The sequence below is a fragment of the Tachysurus fulvidraco genome, chromosome 25 (genome assembly GCF_022655615.1).
Source record: "Tachysurus fulvidraco isolate hzauxx_2018 chromosome 25, HZAU_PFXX_2.0, whole genome shotgun sequence".
Classification (NCBI taxonomy): Eukaryota; Metazoa; Chordata; class Actinopteri; order Siluriformes; family Bagridae; genus Tachysurus; species Tachysurus fulvidraco.
In genome coordinates this window covers 9,252,311-9,275,285 of record NC_062542.1, presented here as the reverse complement: position 1 = coordinate 9,275,285, position 22,975 = coordinate 9,252,311, and the positions used below count along the sequence as shown (strand labels likewise).

The window sequence follows — 22,975 nt, the reverse complement described above, 5'->3', positions numbered from 1 at the left end:
GATGAAATCACATGACATAAAATACAAGGACTTCATGTTCTATATATTTTATCCACTGCAGTAAACAAAAGCAGTTGATGATAAACATTCTTAGAGCTTTGAAAAAATCCATAAACAAGAGTAACATGGTCAATATCTACAGTGTGAAGATCTCACTATCCACTGTTCAAAGAATATTTTGGGAGCAGAAATGTAGAAGCTACTATATAGCAGCACATCATTTAAGGCCTATAAGTTGCAAGGTAGGACCCAGTGGATCAGACTAGTTCTTCAGCACATGAAGGGGGAGAAGAAGAAGAAGTCTTTCAACATCCCACAGATGTTCAATCTGATAGAGATCTAGGGAATTTGAAGGCCTAACCAATACTTTCTCATGTACTTCAAACCATTACTGAACAATTTTTACAGTGTGGCAGGGCACACTGAATACTGAGAGTATTCAGTGTGCCCAGTACTTCAACGAAGGGGAGTACTTGGTCTGCAGCAATGTTTAGATAGGTGGTACATGTCCAAGTAACATTCCCACTGATGATTACAACCTGGATACACCAAGGCCTGATCTGTGCTTCCTTGGATACTCTTACCAGTATGTGCTGATCTGCATTCTGTTCCTCTGCCAGCAAGTTGCTGATGAGAGAAATATTTCAGATGCTGCATGTCAGTAAATGGGCAGACATCCTAGGTAAGCTTAGGGACCACCCTCTTGAGACTCGGATACTCCAAATTACCCTCACTGACACATACTGTACCTCCAACTGTGGCCAGGGTCCACTTACCTTATTTTGCAGGATAAGTAGTCAGCCATTACCATACGTGCCCCTGACATGTGGATCAACTTGAACCTTAATGGCCAAAGTGCCATTGAATTCATTACTATAAATGATTATCTAGTCTCCGAATGCATGGTCAAACATTTTTTTATTTAGATGTATTAATGTGTTATACCATTATGAGATGCGAAAACTGTAGGTAAGTCTAAACTGCATCTTTGATTTTAGTTTCCAATTCCTGCTAAAATTTGCATATTTTTTATTTAAAATATATAAAAGACAGCTGCAGTTAGCTCAAACCATTTGTCTTTGCTTGTTTCTTCTTGATATCTGCTCCTCTCTTTTCTTTCATTCTTATTCCCCTTCAGGTGTGTCCACTCCTTCTCTCCTGGCTGCCAGTAGTCCATTGCGGAGTGGCCTTTAGGGGGCTCTCCCTATTCTCTACTCTTTAACTTTTACACAGGTAGACATTCTCTTCCATGCTCACAGCATCTCTTTCCCTTTTATGCTTCATTCAACTTTCAGTTTCTGCTTCATTTGTCTGTGCAGGCATCTACCCATAGCTGTAGTTAATACAGAAATACAGTTCAGCCCTAATGTAGGCAATCATGGAATTGTTTCTAAAGTTATTTCTCACTACTTCATCTAAAGTTAGGGTTTTTAAGGTAAGGGTTTTACTCACTATTTGTCATTAACCAAATCTAATTTGTTTTGCGATATGGTTATAGAAAAAATGCACAAAAAACAACTTTTTTTCTTTTTAAAAAAACATTTAATTGCATCTGAATGGCATGAACAAAAATCAGCAAGCTACAAAAAACAGAGAACTTGTTTATGAGGTTGTTTAAGGTTTATTTTTGCTGTGTGCAAAACTGTTAAAAGATCTTTTAATGCACAACACTTGACTGCAACCAAATAAATAAAATGTGTAATAAAAATTGAGAACTCATTTAAGTGCTGTTTGTAAGAGTGCAAATATAGAGATCTAGAGTTAAAAAAGTGCATAACAATAATTAGCATATCAGTCATTTATAGAATACAAGACCTTTCAATGCAGGCAGAGTCTCTAGCAGTGGAACCCATTCACTTGGGTTTGAAGAGACCTGCACACAAATATGAAGTGTGAAGATCTGACAGCAAAGGATATGCATTTTGTGTTTTGGCATGGCTAATAGTGTCAGCAGCTGCAATAAGATCAAGTAGCACCAGCAAGGAGACACAACCCTGGTCAGTGGCCAGTAGCCTTTTACAACTTTAACCAGTGCTGTCTCTGTGCTATGATGAGGCCAAAATCCTGACTGATGCATTTCAGGAATGTTATTCCTATGTAGGTGTGAATCTATGATCTTGGAGATAAAAAGGAAGTTTGATATTGGCTTATAGTTGGACAGCTGGCCGGGTTTGAGGTCGGGTTTTTTAATCAGAGTTTGATAACTGCTTGTTTAAAAGATTTACGCACATTGCCTAAGGGAAGCATTTATTATTTAATAATGGTTTCTGTACTGGTATTATCTCTTTAAAGAAAACATGAAGGTAAGGTAGTTTTTTCTCTTATTTTCATTTTAAGTTGAGCTACAATATCTAGGGTGTATTGAAACACTGACTTGATTTATGATTTACTATTTATGATTTAGGATTACTTAGTCACAGAATCTAAATAGTTCTATAGGGCCAGTTCTGCTGGTAAATCTCTCTGTAGTAGCAGATGTAAATATATGTTTAACACAGTGAGATGGCAAATGCATATATCGTATTCAAGATGCATTTTAAATCAAATGAGCTAGCTTCTGATTGTGGAAGTGTGACTATATTTTCTATATTTAATCTGAAAGTTATAATTGACCTTGCAAGAATGTGACCTCCAGTATGAGTGGGTCCTATTATGTTCTGATTAACCTCTACTTGATCTAAGATCTAAGACAACTGCTGTTCTCAGAGTATCTTCTAACTTATCAAAATTAATATTAAAGTCCTCCTAATTAATGCTAAAGAAACAACTAGGTTTGAAATGAAATCTGCGAATTCAGAATATGGCCCTGGAGGTTTGTAAATAACAATTAGAGGAATTGTCTCAGTAGACATTTTTTATTTAAAATAAAAATATTTCTAGTATAAAGAACTTCAGATGTCTTGAACTTTTGCTAGATTTTTGCATGGTGCCTAGATTACCATCATAAATATCTGTGACATCTCCCCTGCCAGCTGGGTGTGGCTGATAACGATAATCAGGTGGACAAGGTTCATTTAGTGCGACAAACTTTCTTGGTTTAACCCATGTTTCTGTTAAGCGTAGAACATTAAACTTATGATCAGTAATCATTTCATTAACAATAAGTGCTTTAAATGCGAGAGATATTATATATACAATATGCGTACATACAAATTGTATATATTGTATACTTATTTGCATATGTATATTTCATATGTTTATTTTAACTGCACATTTCACACCTGTAAATGTGTACATACAATTTCATCTATACTACATATGTCATTCTGTTACACTGTGGAGAGATTATGTCACTAAAACAAATTCCTCGCATGTGAAAACATGCCTGGCAATAAAGCTGATTCTGATACACACACACACACACACACACACACACACACACACATATATATACACACACATATATATATACACACACATATATATAGTGTATACATTTTTAGGTTGGGAAACAGACATAATCTCTGTATTGTGAACCCTGGATGATTACTTATTGCAGCTAGCAGACAGTGAGATTAGTCTGCTTGACCCTGGATTGTCACAGACCTGTTCTAAGGCTATGTGCTATGTTGCAAGAAATTAGTGCAGCACCTTCCCAAGTGGGGATTCCTTGCCCTCAAATGACCACTTGGACATGGGACACAACCTTCTAAAAAATTACAATTTTGTCTTGTCGGTTATACTATCGTTGAGTATTTACCCAAAAGTCTTGGGGATAAAAAAAAAACAAAAAATAAGTTTTCTGGCAAATGTGAGACGAGCCAGTATTTTTTTTTCCCCACTCAGCAGCGATTTTCGTCTTGGAACTCATGGAGTCAATGATAGAGATCTTTGGCTTTTTAAATAAGTGTACTGCTGTCATGTGTATACCATGATGCAGCATATAATTTTTATATCATATGTTCAAGTGTATCATGTTGTGTCCAACAGTAACTGTACTATGTATATTATTTTTTCCAAAGCTCTTTGTGTGTGTGTGTGTGTGTGTGTGTGTGTTTTAACACCAGATATTTGTGTATAATTCTGGGTTGTGGTGTGTTTTTAGGTCCAGCAGTAGCAGGCTATCTAACTGCTGGCACAGGTGCTACAGTTCTGTCCAGTGTCCCACCACCTGTAGAGAATGACATTGGAGATCTGGGATGAAAACCAAAAGTGGACTACCAGTTCAGAGCATGCACCACTTTCCTAAGTGAAGCAGACTTGAAGAGACATACCAATAAATGACTTAAATAAAGAGGAAGGGGTTGGGTAGATTACAGCCCTTGTGTAAACTTTCCTCTAAATGTGTGCTGCTAGGTCCTTTGTGTCGCTATGGTGATCTATAACAGTCATTAATTATTTACTTTTTCTTTTTAAATCTTTTTGCTTTTGTTCCAATTATTACATTCTATACTTTTCAAAGCAGAGGAAATATTTACTTTTGTATAGAAATATTTTTTTTGCTGGAGGAAAAAAGACCCTGAAAATAATGCACCTTTCAGGGAGTCCTTTAGTCCTTTCCCCATTACATTAATTTCTGTGCCATGCTTTCCATGCTGTCATAATGGCTTATTATTTTAAGAAAATCTTTGTCTATTATGAATTTCCAGACCAGCAGTTTTGTCATGCCATTCAGTGATTTCTTAACTAGTTTTTTCTGTTAACCCTAAACTTAATGGTTAAATAAGAAACTTAATTAACTGCCACTTTTAGCTACAAAAACCCATAGACTGAGCTGTCTTCAATCTTCTCTTATGGCTCTATAGACATTCTGCATTTTCTGTTTTTCTCACTTTGGAATGCAAAGAAATCACTCAGATATTTATAACCAGCTGAGTATTTAACTGACGATTTTCACCACTTGAAAGAATGAGCTTCTGTAAAAGTTTCCAAGAAAAATGACGCTGACTCTGATTAAATATATGTGAACAATTAGTGCAGTTGTCACTGTCTATATAATATGGCATAGGCATATATAAACTTTCTATATTGAATGTAAATTTAAAAAATATCTGTCACACTTGTACATACAATTTTAAGAATAAAAGGGAATCCACATTGTCCTTGTTCCACATTTTTGTCATTATCTATCCAAACACCAGCTGAACATGAAACAGAATTGTTAGTGAGTACAGTGTGGTGTATTACTGCCACTGTGAGCCCAGGGGGTGCACTTCACTGTAGTCATTATTTTGTATAATCAGTAAGTTGTTTAGATGAATAAGTACATTTAATTCACAATTAGGTCAAAACCAGCCTCAAAGTATTTCTTTATTTATAAATGTATTATTTATGGTCAATAAGAACTTCCTGCTCAGGATGACAGTAGGTCCTTGGTTAATACTGGGCACATGGCAATTAGTCTTGCCAAATTCTCTGCTGCACTTTGCACACAATGTATGTTGTCCTTAACAATTACAAGATCACAAACATACCTAATCTCTATTGTTCTCTCTCACTCTATTAACAAAATCATCAAGCTGCACATGCTACTTCTGAGCTCCCAGAGTACCTGACTGCTTTTGCTCTCCAGACTATATACAGTTGCATGAAGGAAATGCTTTTTAATCATACTCAATCCCAGATGAGGGTGGGTTGGTTCTCTTTTGAGTATAGGTCTTTGAGGTTTTTACTTGCATTTGGGATACTTGCTCATTAGGAATACCTACAAATTCTAAACTTTACATTTTTATTCAGAATTTTTATATTCTTTAAAGCTGCTTTGAGACAATGTCAATTTTAAAAGCTCTATACAAATAAAATTGAAATGAACCTTATACAGTTTTATTTAAGCAAAGACATTTTAAGTAGTGTACATTTTTATTACAAACGAGGAATAAAACCACTGAGAGAATAACAGCACTGAGTCACTTCCTCTAAGGTTTAATACGGTTGAAGACGTTTGTGTAAAGATTGATCCATGCCGCCATAGAGAAGATTTTAAGCTCCTTTATATTCTGAGGTTCTGGAACTTTCATCTTCAATTAACAGGGCTCTCAAGTGTCACGCTCGCTCATTTCGGTCCTTTGTCACGCTCTCCCACCACACATTGTATTTGTCACACAGAAAAACGTACTATTTATCATATATTTAATATGCCGCAGCGCCCAAAATGTATCTGTCCACACCGCTGTCTCTGTGGAACAGGGCAGGAATCAAGCGCATCTCCCCTGGAGTTCTTAGTCGAGCCTGCCACTTATGAGCCAAATAAAAAAAAAGAAGCTATTGTATCTGGGTGCGATTTTACGCAACAACCAATGAAAACAGAGCATATCGTGGAGTTGTTCAGCATCATCCTCTTTCACCCACAGAGAAAACCACTGGAGCTGTGAGCACAGAGTAAGTCATGATCTCCTGTCTTAATGTTACAACAAAATCACAACTTGTTTGACACGATGACATTTTGACTGCTGTTAGAGAATGTTTCCCAGATAATCAGCATCAGTTTTTCATAAGTGTCTGTAACTTAGCCAACAGTTTTAAAGCCTGTTCACTGACAACACCTTCTCAGAGCAAGCAGGCTTGGTTTTAGTGCTTCCACATTCTAATGGTGATGCCGAGAAGGAATTTTTGATGGTCGGTTTGAACAAAACCTCAACACGAAACAGCTTGTCTCTGGACGGGACATTGAGCCAAACTGTTTTAAATGGGAGCCAACATTATAAATAATAAAGGAGTCCAAAAAGGCAACAAACAACACCAGTCATAATCTCTCTCTCTCTCTCTCTCTCTCTCTCTCTCTCTCTCTCTCTCTCTCTCTCTCTCTCTCTCTCTCTCTCTCTCTCTCACTCACACACACACACACACTACTACTTTGTATTTGGTTAAATTGTGTTCAGTGATCCTTACCAAACACAACACCCCCATTGTTGTGTTTGGGGGTGTGGAGATGTCACTCTAGCCTGTCTTCAAAACTTGAGAGCCCTGAATTGAGACCACTGGATTTTAGTTTTATGGATTTTAACTTCCAGAGAATGAACACAGTTGACTTTCAAACTGATACCTCTAGCTAAGTATTCCTGGTAGTGCCATCCGATTGATTTATTTGATTTATTTATTGCCTGCCTTAAATGTCCTGGGCCTGTACTCATAAAGATTCTAAGAATCATATAAGAGAGCTCATAATTTATCTTAAAAAATTCTAACAGAGAATAGAGTGATACAATCTTAGAGCGACTCTGAGCAAGGAAAATACAAAACCCTTTAGTTTAGAGAGGAGGCGGGGCTTAACCCATTACTTGGCATGACACATTCAAGACAAGACTGTGATTGGTTGTCCAATAACAAAAGGAACACTTTTAAAATATGATCTATTATAAGCCTTTACTTTGTCTCTATGTTAAGATATTTCATGCTATATCATGTAGGGATTACGTTCGTGACCGATCAGAGATGCGCACATACGGAGATGTTACAAATGTAACAAATTTGAATGTAAACATCTCCGACTCATTATATAATTTCTGCGCAACGGTATTTTAGTTCTGTTTCCGAGATTGTAGCATATCTTTAGATGCCATAACCGCAGAATATATGGCATTTCTACGCTTTGTCTAAGATGTTATCTCTAATATGATTGGTCACAAAAATAACCCACAATCCAATCTGTAGCATCATATTAAGTCACTATCAATAGTAAATATTCTGCAATATATGTCCTCTCCCTCTTCACCTTTCAGCCATTTTCTCCTCTACTAAAGTCCTCCTCGCTACTCCTCACTCACTCTCTCTCACTTTCACACCTATAGTTCGGTTCATTTGATCCGGATCAAAAGCAAAAAATGATACACTGTAGCTTTTTAGCAGTTTTTGGTTCCTTTTCACACCAGACTGATCGTTCTGTTCCGCACCAGTTGAAATGAACCAAAATGCAGTCAAGTGATAACATCCACATCACTCATTGGCCACATGTCTTTGAGCGTATTTCCTAAACTGCTTCTCGATTGGTCAGAATAAACGTGCGGGAAATTTCAACGAAACTCCGGAAGTAAACAAAAAGAGGAAAATACAGGAAAATACAGCATACACCATAGAGAGACGACTGCGTGCTGCAATTATGTTTGTGGTTGTAATCTACTACATCGCTTGTATACAGCATTCTATGCAACGTCTTAATTTTCAGAATGAAGCGCGGATGCGGCTTGAAAATATCATTTTAATGCACTGCAAACGGCGAAGGCGCATCGCAAGACACTTCAGGAGGCGGCGAGCATTACTTTTGCGAAACTGTGACATGCTCATCTTCCGAAAATATTGCCAACGACCCACTATGGCAGCTGGTTTAGTCCAAAATGCTCAATACTTTTTGCAGTTAGGTCTAACCGATCTCAGACCGTGTTCTCACCACAAACGAACCGTACCAGAGTTCTTTTGAAAGCGTACAGAGACCACCTCTTCAAGGAGGTCTCGGTGTGCTTGTTTGGTCCGCTTTTGATGCGCACCAGAGTTTGATTGTTGCATTCTCACCTGCCCAAACGAACCGCACCAAATGTGCAATTGAACTCTGGTACGATTCAACCGAACTAAACAAGGCAGGTGTGAAAGCACCCTTATTTTCTACCACTTATCCGAACTACCTCGGGTCATGGGGAGCCTGTGCCTATCTCAGGCGTCATCAGGCATCAAGACAGGATACACCCTGGATGGAGTGCCAACCCATTGCAGGAAACCGGAGTACCAGGAGGAAACCCCCGAGGCACGGGGAGAACATGCAAACTCCGCACACACAACCCCGACCCTGGAGGTGTGAGGCGAACGTGCTAACCACTAAGCCCCCCCCCCCCCCACTCCTTTTTAAGACCTTTTTAATCATCTGAGCCCTTTAAAGGGTTAAGATGCTTTGTGAAAAACTTTTATTTTTACTGTGATGTTCTCGTTAATTTTAAGGGGTTAACATTTCTAAGAATTTTCGTCACTAGGCGCAGCTCATGAATACGGGCCCTGGTATTTAGAAGAATCCATACTACCATTCGTCACAAGAGCCTTGTGAACCACAACACACAAACCAGTGTAGCAGCTGATTTTAACTTGATAACAATAAAAATATTGTCACTTCAACCATATATAAACAACGCTTCTCTAGGACCATGGTGCTACAGTACATAAATCAGCACAGAGCTACATAAAAACAACACTGGACTAAGGAGTGAGTTCCCTAGCCACATAATAGGCAGCACCAAGCGCAGCGCAGCACAAGCAACGCAAAAACGCTACATGACTTTTACATCAAATAGTGCCGACCAGTATACAGTCTGTATACAGCAAAGTAAATTCCCTCTTCAACCAGACATCCCCTTTACGCGCACCCCATTCAGTGTGCTATTTGTTATATTGTCCTATGCTCCATCTCCTAACAAATGTCCATCTGTTTCAGATATGTGAAACTTTTGTTACAGCCTTATTGGATGGCGGCCAGCTAACGGCAATGAAACTCTATAAATGTGACATGCATATGGTATTTGAGATTTTTGGTAAATCTGTATTTTGCTTTAATATTCGCGATCCAGTTGCTTAATTCAGTTTCTTATTTCCCCCCCTCTTTTTAAATGTGTGTGAGCGCGCTTGCGCGCGCGCATGCTCTTTATGCACCCTCACCTACTCCACTGCTGTGCACCGAAACAGGAACAAACCCCTCTGATTTACGAATCCACAGCTTTGCCTGCGCATGCTCAGACGTATGCTGTTACATGCAGCGTTTCCTGTTTGATGATTTTCCAATGGCAAAGATGGCAAAAGTGAACGGAATGAAATCTTGGAAGTGCGGAGGTACACGTATAAAATTGAAATGGCTTGTCAGAGTGCTATTTTTTAATGTATAACTATAGTCTCGTTTTTAGGAATCGTTTTATTAGTAATTTAGTTTGTGTCCATGTTCTGTGTTGTGTAGCGAGTTGGCCTGGCTAACAAGCTGATGCCTTAGAGGCAGTAGGGCAGGTTTCCTGTGGATGAATTTCTTTGGTTGATTGGTTTTAACCGCATATATTTTCCTCCAGTGATCACGACGGTTCTTTTAAGTTCCGTCGTTTTTGCATTTGTAGAGGACCTCGATGACACGTAAGTAACCATTTGTTTTACTTACGATTTCAAATATGCTTTATTTATCATTGTTTGCCTAAATTGCCTTAAAATTACATTTCATTTATCAACTGAATTAGAGTTTCCGGGCAGTAAACGAACCCCACTTTGTCTTTTCTTCTTTGACGTGTAACATGAGTTGTGTTGGGTTTCATGAAATAATGCTGATCCTGATCGCACAAATAATGATAATATGGACAAATTAGGAGCAGCCTAATAGGTTTTGCTATCGCCCTGACATAACATACTACCATTTTTAGACCATCGTTGCCAGCTGGTAAATAATCCACCCTCTTAATAGCTGAATAGATTTTTTAAGTTGGATGGTAATTTGTTGTTATTACATCATTAAGCATCATTGACCCTATTCTAGTTTATCTGTGATTCTTCTATTTCTTTCCATCTAAACTACAAAAAGGTTACATCCAACTTGTGTTTAACATGTTAATGTTTTGCCCACTTTTAGTCCCATGCTTATTTGCTGTTGTGATCTTTAATCATGCTGATCAAGTTAATATCAGAGTTTAAATCCCTGATTGTGCTACTCTTATGTGCACTGTTTCTGGTTTAAAAAGTCTTAAGTTTAATGCATGCACATTGATTACATTTATATCCATCCTGTAGATTCAAAGACAAGAGAATGGATGATGTCTGGCTGGTGGATGTAAGTGTTATTTTTACACATACACAATTACACATTGTGCTTAAAACCAGAATTGAATCTGTTGCTTGGTAGAGTAAGCCGTCTTGGGATTTGGATGAAAAATACACTCACCCTTCACATTAGTAGATAAAAGGGCGTCTGCCAAATGCCATAAATGTAATAGGAACATCAGTGGACCCGTTCATTTATGTAGTTTGGTCCAGTTTGGGTGAGTCTATGCCAATGATTCCATGCCTCTATGGCTATAAAACCTTTTAATATGAGTTACTATATTCCACCCTCCTGTTTGAACATATCTGGCCATTTTATTCTGAACTCACTCAATCAACAAGGTATTTCCACACACAGAACTTCTATTCACTTATGCCACTTTTCCACCAGAAAGAACCGGGTGCTTGTTCAGAGCTAGTGCTGGTGCTGATTTAAAGTTGGTTCCACTGGCGAGCCGTCTAAGAACCGGTTTGCCTTTCCATGGGCTAGAGAGACATCACAGAGCCAAATGTTAGGTCACTGTATACGTCTCATCTTTCCCAGCAACGTTAGCATAGCAGCGGCAAACAAAACATCAACAAGGGCGGATGTTGCTTTACTGTTACTGCTCATGGCTTTGCGAACCTACATTGGAATCCAGCCATGGCTAATCCAATGTGTACGTGCAGCTCAATTTAATTTGTATAAATCAGGGTTTTTCCTACATTGAAAATTTTTGCCGGCCGCCAAAACGATTTTCTTTGTCCCGCCAAAACCTTATTTAATCTGTAATTGGGTTTTTAGAGTGTAGCAGGCTACTGATGCAGTGACTGAGAGTCTGCCTTTGCTCTCTCCTTCGCATCAAAATCGACTGATCATAAAGATCGGAAGATCGAATCCATGTTTCACGTGGTGCATTCGGAGAATATTTTTGCTGAATTACCGCTAGGTGTGAATTGCAGTCAAAAAAAGTTGCCATATCTTCTCTTACAACTTGTGACTAGCATTCCACACATGCAGCTGACAATTTTAAATATACGCAAAAAGAAAGAAAAAAAAAAATCTATCCAGTTATGAAGTGTTTCGTGTGTGTATTGACAAATCTTTCGCGATGTCCTAACAAGGATTCCTCACAACACGTCCGCTAAAGTTCGATTCGCGAACTAATGACTCCTTTGAGCCGATTCGTTATAATGAATGGTTAAAGCAATTGGTCTGCCCGTCAGTGTCTGAATCGGTGAATAACAAATCATTACTTCTTAGAAGAACATACACATCTAAAATGAAAGTGTGCTTACCCCATTTAGCAAGAGCGTTTAGTAAAATTTATCCTAAATAATCCACAGTATGTATAGGCCTATGACAACGTGTAGTAAATTACCTATAAAATCATTTAGATTAAAGTTAGACTGGAGTGAGATGAAACTAGATCAAAGCACAAAGCAAGCTGTTGCTGGCTAGCTGCTAATTTTATTAAATTTTATATGGTAAAAAATTACACTATTACACCTTTTAACAATATGTTTCTAATGCTATTTTTAATTGATATGATTATACTAAAATAATTATCAGGTCTATCAAAAAAGAGAAAAAAATCACAGCTTTTTTTGCAAAGATTGCAAGAAAGGATGGCAGTAAAAGTGACAGGTAATATCTGTGTCTGATAATTGCATAGTCTATATATAATTTGGAAGAGTTTTAAAACTGAATAATTCTCAGCCACAGTCTGGAAGAAAATAAAAAGAATGAACAACCAAATATTAACAATGAGGAACAAAAGAAACAAACATCAAGGTAAGAGATCATACATAATATGAAATATCATGAAAGCCTTTCATTGTAGTTTTTGCTGTAAGTGAAATTTTAATGCTGTAAGTGAAATTTCTGACCTTTTTTTTTTTTTTTTTACAAATAGTAAACATCGTACCAGTGGTTTTGACACAGAGTGGCTGAAAACATATCCTTGGCTTTCTCCATGATGAATATAGCATGTCCTGTGTTTTATGCCAAAAACACAAGACAGGTGTATGGGTAAACATTTAGACGTATGCTGCAAAGTGGCTGTGAATGGGCCCCATCAGGAGGAAATCAACTACAGAGATCTTGTAAAAAGGTTCTACAGTGTTAATAAAAAGAGATGAGTTAAATGTTCATCTGCAGGCTGTGATATTTGTAAATAAAATTGTGATACCTTTGACATTTCAAATATACCAAAAGTAACCCAGCCCTTGACGGAAGTGGTTCTTGCGTCTAGACCAGCAACGTATTGGTGCTACTTTGGAACCACTTTTCCTGGTTCAGAGCCGGTTATTTGGGTGTCAAAAAAGAAAGAACTGATTTTAAATTAGGCTCTGGCTCTGAAACAGCTCTCAAACTGCCTTGATGGAAAAGGGGCATTAATGTTATGTGTTTTTGAAATACTCACATCAGACCATCTACCACATACCACAGTTAAAGTTGCACAATTCTCTAGTTGTCATGCATCTTTGTCTTGCTATGGTGTAGATTTGGCTAGAGTTGATGTGGGTTAAGATTTAGAGTCAGATTTACACTGAGGTTGATGGAAAATGGAAGATCTGGGGAGTTTACTGCCATCTACTATCAACCTCCCTGCTGATTAGGAAATGTCATACTATTTTTGGCATCTGGTATGATTGTATTACAGGAGTTTGATGAATGATGAGCATTTCATGTCAAACCAGTTTTCTGTCCATGTTTTTTGGTTTGTGTTAAGCAGTTTGAGTAGAGTTTGTTTGCAATCACTGTTGTGTTGCAGTTTTTTGCTCCCTGGTGTGGATACTGTAAGAAGCTGGAACCAATCTGGTATGAGGTTGGAGCTGAGCTAGAGAACTCTGGATCACCAGTCCGAGTGGGAAAGATGGATGCCACTGCATACTCTGGTACATTTGAGTTCTTTTTTCTGTTTATTTTGTAACCCCCCCCCCCCCCAACATCACTACTGTTTCTATCAGATTATTTATAAACACATAAAACTTGATGCTAATAGTGTTGACATACCTCTGCTGCCAATGTGTCAAGTGCTTTTAGACATTTAACTTGGCTGTGAGCTTGAGCCTATTTGGATACATGGTGTTAAATTGGATATAAACGTAAACACCTTTAATGAAAAAGCAGAGTTGTGGCTTATAAACTTAGACAGTTTTCTATCATTCAGAAAAAGTGAAAATAAATGAAAATGATGTTTCATAGGTATGCATACCCTTTTATAATAAATGCTGTAGCTAACAAGTTGCAGTTGCATTCAACATTATGTCTAGGTGTAAGTAGTATAGATATCTTAAGTGATTCTGTTATCACTTAACAGAAAATTTAATTGAAATTTTTTAATTGAAAATTCCTGAAATGTTCCATGTTTCATCATCATTGTTGTATAACCTTGGTCCAGAAGGAGCTGACAAATTATGCACTGTATCTTGGTGTTGAAAGATAGTAATTAGAAGATGAATACAGAAGATTATCAAAACCAGTGATGGTGACAGAGTTGGTGGCAGGACAAAGAGGAAACTTAACTTGATAAGGATGTTACGATGAGGCCTACAGCAATATCAAAGAAGTAACAGGAATTTCTGGCAGTTAGTGGTAGTATGAAACCAATTTATTGTATACAGCACATATCTTGGCTATGGGGTAGGATGGAAAATAGAACATCCAGGACAGTGATTTTTCAACCAGTGTGCCGTGGCACACTAGTGTGCCGTTAGAGATCGTCAGGTTTGCCGTGGGATATTATCAGGGTGCACTGGATTATAAGGCGCACTGGCAATGAATGGTCTATTTTTCATATATAAAGCGCACCGAACTATAAGGCGCATCTGTCCCTAAATGGAACACCGCTCACTACGTCATCATGTCTGTGACGCGATGATGTACAGGTTACACACACATTTGCTCAGATGCTAAGTTAGAAACAATGTTAATTAGTTGGAGTTAGTGCTGCGTGACACGTGACCGTGGCAGTTTGGGGTCACAGCAAGACAAGCGAGTGACAGTGATGTTTTTGAGAAGGGAAAATGCAAATGCCGAACAGGGCCCTGGACAAAATTATGACCCAGATGAAGGCCCTAGTATGAGTGGTCGACAAAAGAAAAAAGTGAGCTCGAGGCAATACAGCGAAAGCTATCTTTCATTTGGATTCACTTTCACCGGGGATGCAACGGCACCGACTCCGCTGTGCTTGGTGTGTGGCGAGAAGCTATCCAATAGCGCCATGGTGCAAAGCAAGCTTAAACGCCATATCCAAACGAAATACCCTTCCGTTCAAAACAAGCCAATGGACTATTTTTTTACGCTTGCATACAAACAATGAGAAACAGTCAATTTTTTTGAGAAAAACCACAAAGGTAAACGAGAGAGCCCTCAAAGCTAGCTACTTTGTTGCTGAACTTGTAGCTAAATCAAAAAAGTCCCACATTGTGGCAGAAACATTAATACTGCCAGCTTGTAAAGCCATTGTAAATGAGATGCTCGGCCCTGACGCGGCCAAAGAGATAGCTAAAGTGCCTCTCTCAGATAACACGATTGCCAGACGTACTGATATGTCTGCGGATATCGAAACGGTTGTTTTAGAAAAGATGCGCATCAGTAAGAAATTTGCCTTGCAACTTGAGTCGACGGATATTAGTGGACATCGTCAGCTCTTGGCCAACACGCGTTTTGTGGATGGAGAAGCCATTATAGAAAACTTCCTATTTTGCAAGACACTGCCAGAAAAATCAACTGGAGAGGAAATATTTCAGGTCACGTCGGAATATCTTGACAAAAGCGGGCTTACGTGGGAAAACTGCATAGGTGTCAGCACTGATGGAGCCGCAGCCATGGTCGGGTGCACCAAAGGCTTCGTAAGTAGGGTCAAAGAAAAAAACCCAGATGTTATTGTTACACACTGTTTTTTGCACCGTGAGGCCCTTGTTGCAAAGACCTTACCATCAGATCTAGCTCCTGTGTTGGATGATGATGTGTACATAGTGAACTTTGTGAAGACACGACTTTTGAAATGTTGCTTATTTGCGTCTTTGTGTGAGGAAATGGGAGCGGAACATAGTCTTATTACTCCACACAGAGGTCCGGTGGCTGTCGCGTGGCAAAGTGCTGGCCCGTGGCACACATTTGAAAACTCTTGGGGAGAAGTTATTTTATTTCTCTTCAGCCTTCACAGAATGCCTTGACTGGGTTAGGGACCCATACGGCTCAGCATCAGTTGCCGGAAAGGACATGACTTTAAAGGAGCAAGAGGAACTCATTGAACTGAAACAAGGTCGTGGTTTAAAGCTAAACTTTGCTGACCTTCCTTTGGACAGTTTTTGGTTACCTGTTGCCAAGGAGTTCCCCATTCTGGCCAACAAAGCTATTTTGACATTGCTCCCGTTTTCGTCCACATATGTGTGAGCTGAGCTTCTCAAGCTTGCGATAAAAACTAAAAACAGAGAGAGACTGAGAGCTGTTGAGCAAGAGCTTCGTGTGTCTTTCTACCATTACTGCCAGGATATCCATTTTGTGTTCATCGAAACAGCCCCAGGTTTCACATTAAGTGAGTATAAATACATTAACAAACTATATTATTAACTATATGTATTATATGTACTGTGTTAGAGTGTCATTTTGTGTCATTTTGGTTGGTGGTGTGCCCCAGGATATTGTAAATGTAAAAAAATTGCGTGTCTTGTGCAATACGTGCCGATTTCGGTGAGTGAAGATCATCTTACAAAGAGGTTTCATTAAAGTAACAAGTTATTTGGCTGTGTGTATGCGTGTGGACCGGTGCAGCAAATTAGCACGAAGCTAACTCACCTGGTGTACCTGGGGCCTGTTGTTCTGGAAAGATCCACTTGTGTGTTTCAAAAGTGAGTAATGTTTTTGTTTAAAATGTATATTGTTTAAACTATACATAAATGAGTCTTGTTTGAGGTTTAAGGTGGTGTTATTGTGAAACACGTTTTGTTTTCTTTCATAGTACTGCCACTACCGTAATACTTTGGATATTACTTTGAGTGTTACTTTGAGTATTACTTTTGGTATTACTTTGGGTATTACTTCTGTGAATACTTTTTGTTATTACTTTTATGGGCTTTGGTTATTGATTTTATTTGTTTATTGGTAAATACATTAAGATTGATCATAGGTGATTTGTATATCACGATTTGAACCGATAAAAAGCTGTTATTTTGGATAGTGAATTTTATTTCTGTTTTTTTCAATTCTCAGTCTCAAACACACTTTTAGGGAATAAAAGAACCCCATTGTTTTTGTTGGTCCTGTGCATCATTTCCAACGGCCACATTAATATAAAAAATGCTTTAAACTAATTACTGTAATAAATGCTAAAATTTCAACAGTATTTCTCTGGTTTACCATGGCTGTGCGCGCACACACACACACACACACATACTATACTATATATATATATATATATATATATATATATATATATATATATATATATATATATATATATATATATAGCAACACTGATTGACATCTCGCATTGATGTGCCAATCTGGGACATCATGTCTCGCTCCATCCACCAACACCATGTTGCACCACAAATTGTCCAGGAGTTGGCGGATGCTTTAGTCCATGTCTTAGAGGAGTAGAGGAGATCCCTCAGGAGCCTATCTGCAACCTCATCAGGAGCATGCCCAGGCATTGTAGGGAGGTCATACAGGCATGTGGAGGCCACACACACCTCTGCCTCATTTTGACTTGTTTTAACCTTCCTATTTCCCCTGGGTCTTTTTGACCCGGCTGGAAGATTTTAATGTTATAAGTTGGATTTTCTTCCACATATTTGCCTGAAATTTACCAGGATTGTTCCAAATTATGGACTTTGCAAGTAACATTAATTTTGTCTATTTTCGTTGAACTATGTGTTCAGAACAGTATATACTTTGCGTTTTTTAGCCGCTTGGGTCATTTTGACCCTGCCACATTTAGTGGGGCAATAGGTCACACTTTTGCCCTTTTCAGCGCAATGAACATACATACAGACACAAAAATGCACGCATAAAATGTCCACTAACACACGCATCCAAAACACCCCCCCCCCCCCCACGCATACACAGGCAGACACACACAAATTGGCCATTGCATTTCATTAGGCCTCCAGGAAAAAAAAAGCCAAACATTTGTAAATATTTCACACTTTTGATATGCCTTCACCTAGCAGAGGGCAAAATATGATCTACCGAAATGATGCTACACACACACAAACACAAGCACTGGGCATAGCAATTCATTAGGCCTCCAGAAAAAAACAAAAGCTACTCATTTGTTAATATTTGTATGCATTTGTCTAGCTACGGGCAAAATTTGATCTACCAACAAGCTTTACACACACACACACACACACATGCATACATACACGCACACACACACACACACACACACACACACAAGCATTGGGCATTGCAATTCATTGGGCCTCCAAAAAAACAAAAACAATCATTTATATTATTTCACACTTGTTATGCATTTGTCCAGCTGGGGACAATAATGAGGTAAACGAAGTTTTATTCACATGAAATTATGGCGTGTGTGTGTAGCCTGTTGTTGGTTGATCAGATGGCATCAGGGGGGCAAAATAGATATTACAAGTGTAAAATAAATATTACACACAGAATGGTGATAATTGTAGAATTTTTGATTTTATAAGCATTCATGTCAATTTGGCCTGGAAAAAAAATAGGTTTTATTATTTGCTGACATTAAAAAATGGTCAAAATGGTTTCAAAACAATCCCCTACCCTTGAAATATACCAGCCTGTAATTGTGCATCAACTTTTGTGCCTCTATAGTGAAAATAATTCAAAATTTCTGTGTTTTTTTTTTTTTACTAAAAATGAGGCATTTTTATATATAAATAAGGTTTATTATACCAAATCTATATTTTTTTTGCAAAATATATGTTACTATGTTGGAAACAAGTTAGACTAAAAAGGTGACAAAAAAAGGCTATCATATATATACTTCATTTTTATAAGCAGTCAAAACAGACTAGGTCAAATTGACTCTACGCTCCTAATTTGTATAGGAGGACAATAGGAGGGTTAAGGACATTACATCAAAGTTGGATCAGCCTATAGTGTGTCCACTTCAATTTTGAGTGTGACTCCAAATCCAGACCTCCATGGGTTAATAAATTAGATTTTCATTGATAATTTTTGTGTGATTTTGTTGTCAGCACATTCAACTATGTAAAGAACAAAGTATTTAATAAGACTATTTCATTCATTCAGATCTAGGATGTGTTGCTTAAGTGTTCACTTTATTTTTTGAGCAGTGTATGTATGTATATATATATATATATATATATATATATATATATATATATATGTGTATATATATATATATATGTGTGTGTGTGTATATATTTATGTATTTATATATTTATTATGTATTTGTATATTTATATACATACATACATACATACATACATACATACACACACATGTATACACAGTGGTGTGAAAGTGTTTGCTGCCCCTTCCTGATTTTTTTTTACATTTTTTTCACGTTTTCAAACAGGGCCGTGAGGGTTTGGATTTTGTCTTCCCTTAATAATAAAACCTTCATTTAAAAACTGCGTGTTGTGTTTACCTGTTATCTTCGAATAATATTTATATTTGTTTGTTGATCTGAAACATTAAAGTGTGACAAACATGCAAAAAAAAAAATCAGGAAGGGGAAAACATTGTTGTTTTTTTAAAATACTTTTAAGGTCTTCTAAGTAATTCTGTTCCCTTGGCACCTTCTTAGTTCTTCTTTACACATCAAGGTCATAATCTTATTCTCAGAATAACATCTTTGTGTGTCATGGTCATCATGAACATCATGATAATCTTGATTTGGGTTCACCTAAAATCAACATCAAATAAACAAGAAAACAATCTGCCACACAGTGTATGTCTACTGAAATTATAAAATCCTAAGCTGTGTGTAATTATTCAATTTGATTTATTACAGGCATGGCTTCTGAGTTTGGAGTACGAGGTTATCCAACAATAAAACTGTGAGTATTCAGAATAGAGTTTATGTATCTGCATGAAATGGAAAAATTTGTAGCAGTAGGTCAGCTCAGCTACACTGATTATATTATTGAATTCATTTCTGGCATTGATGTTTGTATGTATTCAAATCATTTGTAGATTGTATTTTAAGACTTAAAAGAAAATACCAAAACTATAGAAACTTTTTATTGGAGCAGTGTTATTTTTGTAAATGTGGTGTTAATGAAACTATGCCTGCAGAAGTGAGCCTCTCAGTGAGATCCCAGCGGCTATGTGACTAAGGATTTTACTAACAGGGGAGTAAGGTGTTGTTGCTCTTATTCCCACAGGTTACAAACAGCTCTGGAGTAAATTAGCAGAATGAATCTAATTCAAATATAGATGTATCAAAACAAACAAAATACTTTTATACTTATTTTACACTGAAATGCTTTTTTTATTGTATTATCAATGCAAATTTTGAAAGGTCAAAATTACAACTTGGAACAGATATGTGGATTGTTCACAGAAAATAGTGTGCTGACAGTATTGCAGCAGCCCTGACTTCGAAGATTGTTTCTATGCAACTGCTTCTTGGTATTCATATACAATACATCTAATGTATTCTGCTTATAATTCCAGTGACCCCAATATAGTACACTTTCCTGTGTCATATATGCAGCTCATGCAGTGGAAGCAATTGCAAGAAATATTTGTATTTATTGCTATTATTTAAGTCTGTTTTCTGTTACTGCTACAATTCTGCAATTTACATGACTTTGGTGACCCATTGACCATTTGCTAAGGTTACAGCAGTACACAAATCTGTTCTTAGGGAACTTAATAAGACAGAAGGTATCGCTTAAAGATCTGTCAACATTCCTTCCACTGCTTTGGTTCACAAAGCTACAACCACATTACTACTCAGTAAGTGGAACTGGAAAAAGCAACCAATAGTACATTGATTATAAAATTTGAATACCTACATAGTCATACATAGATATGTGCACCCTGTAATGATGTACAGCTATAATTATCTTAGTGCAATACTATAAGAAGCAAAAAATTTAAATTGTACAATTTTTCTAGATATTTTTCATTTGTCCTAGAGAACAATGTATGGTATTTTTTGTTTTTTTTAACCATTATAAAGTTCTTCTCTTTTAATTTACTTTCTTGCCATGGTCAATAGTCTATAATATTATAACTATTATGCTTTTAGTAGCTAAGTAATAAGATAATTACACATTGCAAGTTAACATCCTATTTTCAAGAGTATTTTAACTTGCATGTTACATCTGTTCTTTAATCATGCTACTACCAACTTAGCAGTGATCCTGGCATTCCGGACCTGCCCTGTCCATCTTGATATTTTGATAAACTGCTTCTTTTTGCAGTATTCATTGTCTAAAATTTAATTGCTGCTGCTGCTAAGGATGACCACAAATGGACAGCCTAAAGATCACCACGAGATTACAGTAGTTGTTACCAAACACAAACCATTAAGGTGACAGTAGACATTCTTCAAGCTAAAGATAGAACAGACATTTATAAGAATAGGGTGCACTCAAACTCAAGTCTCCATCATTTTACTTCACTTTGATAAAATAGAATTTAAGTAGAACTGCATTGATTTTTGGAACTGACTAATGCTTATACACATATGTATACCAGATGAGTTGTAAAATCTCTTCTGCTGCTACGGTTGAGAAATGTGACAATGAAGGAGTAGGGGAATCCTGACTGTGAGATGTAGGTGCAGTCGGGGCAGAATGAAGGTCCTGCATATTTTCTCAATCTTCTCGTGTTAGAAAGAGGCAAAGTCTTCTGCAGTCAGGGAGGATGAAGCAGGTGATGTGGAGTTACAGGGTGTCTTGTGCTGCTGCTTCAAACTTTTCCTTGTAGAAGGAAGTCTTGGCAGAAGGGTTGTTGTTCTGCAGCTTCTGCTCCACATTACTTTTGGACTCAAGTATTGTTTTTACTTGAGCTGCTCTCAAACTGACCTGAAAGTGACAAGACTCCAGCTTGTATTTTTTGTTGTTGCAGCAAGCGAGATTTGTTCATGCTCCTGCAGACAACAGAGTAGGATAGAGGGTTGATTTATTAACATATTTTATTCTCTTTTATTCTCTTCTTACTCTTTTTACTCATTGTTAAATATCAAAAACAAGCAGTGAAATTAAAAAACAGAATGCACTGATTGTATTCACATACTCCATATTATGGTAAAGAGTTCACTAAATCCTGCTCTGTGCATCTGGATTATTTAGGATTAGATTACAACTAACATACAAATATACCTAGATCTTGTAAAGAGAGCTGTTAGGGAAATATATAAACATAATCTATGTTGAATTTGCATGGACTCATGAAGTGTAGCATTCTGTAGTGTACTGTAAGCAAAAAGCATAGCGAGTTCCTATTTAGTGGAGTCATTAAAGATCGTTAGGCTGCATCTACAGAGGGTGAACTTTATAACAACAGTTTTGTAGCAACATCAGATTAAATATTTACATTTTACTTCTTTAAAAGCTAGGTGCTGATTACTGTTTGTGTCTATATTTTATATTTAATATATTATTGTAACTCTTAAGCCTTATATTGAGATATAAGGCTTAAGAGTTACAATAATATATTAAATATAACTCTTAAGCCTTATATTGAGATATAAGATAAGCATCACCAACCAGAATAAACACTCTCTCTCAATCTCTTGCTCTCGCTCTCTTGCTCCTGCTCCCATTCACTTACTCATTCAGACTAAAGGGGGAACTTGCTTATAATTATAAAGGACCCAGGACCAAAGATGACATCATAGAGTTTGCCAACAGAGTAGCGGGGTAAGATGTTTGCTGCTTAATCAAGAGATTCACATTATTATGTGATACTTTGTTTTAAATTTAAAAAATGCAATCTTTTAGCTTTAGAATGATTTAGAGGTTTTTCAATGACTTTTCTGTAGTTTTATTAACACTGACAGTGTGGTACCACTGGCCAGTTTTTGTACATTTGCCAGTTTCATTTGTACATTTGCTTCATTTGTACATTTGCCAATTTGCCACCCACATAGTTCACATAATGCTCTTTATGCTTCAGTTATGCTATTTACAAATTTAATTTGTGAATAGCAATTTAATTTAAATTGCATAATTTAAATTTGCATACATTTAAATTATGCAATCTTTTAGCATTAGAATAAAAAATATAATTTATACAAGAACAGACTTCAGTTATGCTGTTTACAAATTTTCAGATTAGCTTCCCTAACATTTAACCCAGACCTTC

The 22,975-nt window shown here is 37.2% G+C and overlaps 3 protein-coding genes across 6 annotated transcripts in view; all 3 read left to right on the top strand.

The window, feature by feature from the left end:
• LOC113659874 (dnaJ homolog subfamily C member 13) overlaps window positions 1-5,040 on the top strand; it is a 102,721-nt gene extending 97,681 nt beyond the window's left edge. For 2 of the 3 annotated variants that reach the window (XM_047808738.1, XM_027172928.2), the window contains exon 56: window positions 4,046-5,040. In XM_047808738.1, coding sequence (XP_047664694.1) covers window positions 4,046-4,143 — 98 coding nt within the window. In that variant the 3' untranslated portion in view covers window positions 4,144-5,040. Of the gene's footprint in view, window positions 1-1,138; window positions 1,234-4,045 lie in introns of all 3 variants that reach the window. The other variant, XM_047808739.1, reaches the window with a different exon arrangement.
• Window positions 5,041-9,583: 4,543 nt separating this feature from the next.
• LOC113659822 (protein disulfide-isomerase TMX3-like) overlaps window positions 9,584-22,975 on the top strand; it is a 47,940-nt gene continuing 34,548 nt past the window's right edge. For both annotated transcript variants that reach the window (XM_027172890.2, XM_027172883.2), the window contains exons 1-6: window positions 9,584-9,744; window positions 9,972-10,032; window positions 10,678-10,717; window positions 13,464-13,587; window positions 19,668-19,713; window positions 22,450-22,530. In XM_027172890.2, coding sequence (XP_027028691.1) covers window positions 9,666-9,744; window positions 9,972-10,032; window positions 10,678-10,717; window positions 13,464-13,587; window positions 19,668-19,713; window positions 22,450-22,530 — 431 coding nt within the window. In that variant the 5' untranslated portion in view covers window positions 9,584-9,665. The remainder of the gene's footprint in view (window positions 9,745-9,971; window positions 10,033-10,677; window positions 10,718-13,463; window positions 13,588-19,667; window positions 19,714-22,449; window positions 22,531-22,975) is intronic.
• LOC113659854 (SCAN domain-containing protein 3-like) lies at window positions 13,594-17,079 on the top strand. Its single transcript, XM_027172905.2, has 2 exons — window positions 13,594-16,235; window positions 16,472-17,079. The coding sequence occupies exon 1, from the start codon at window positions 14,857-14,859 to the stop codon at window positions 15,871-15,873; it is 1,017 nt and encodes a 338-aa protein (XP_027028706.2). The 5' UTR covers window positions 13,594-14,856; the 3' UTR covers window positions 15,874-16,235; window positions 16,472-17,079.

Coding starts and splice junctions, on each gene's coding strand:
- LOC113659854 (XM_027172905.2), top strand. CDS start 14,857: ATGCAACGGCACCGACTCCGCTGTGCTTGGTGTGTGGCGAGAAGCTAT.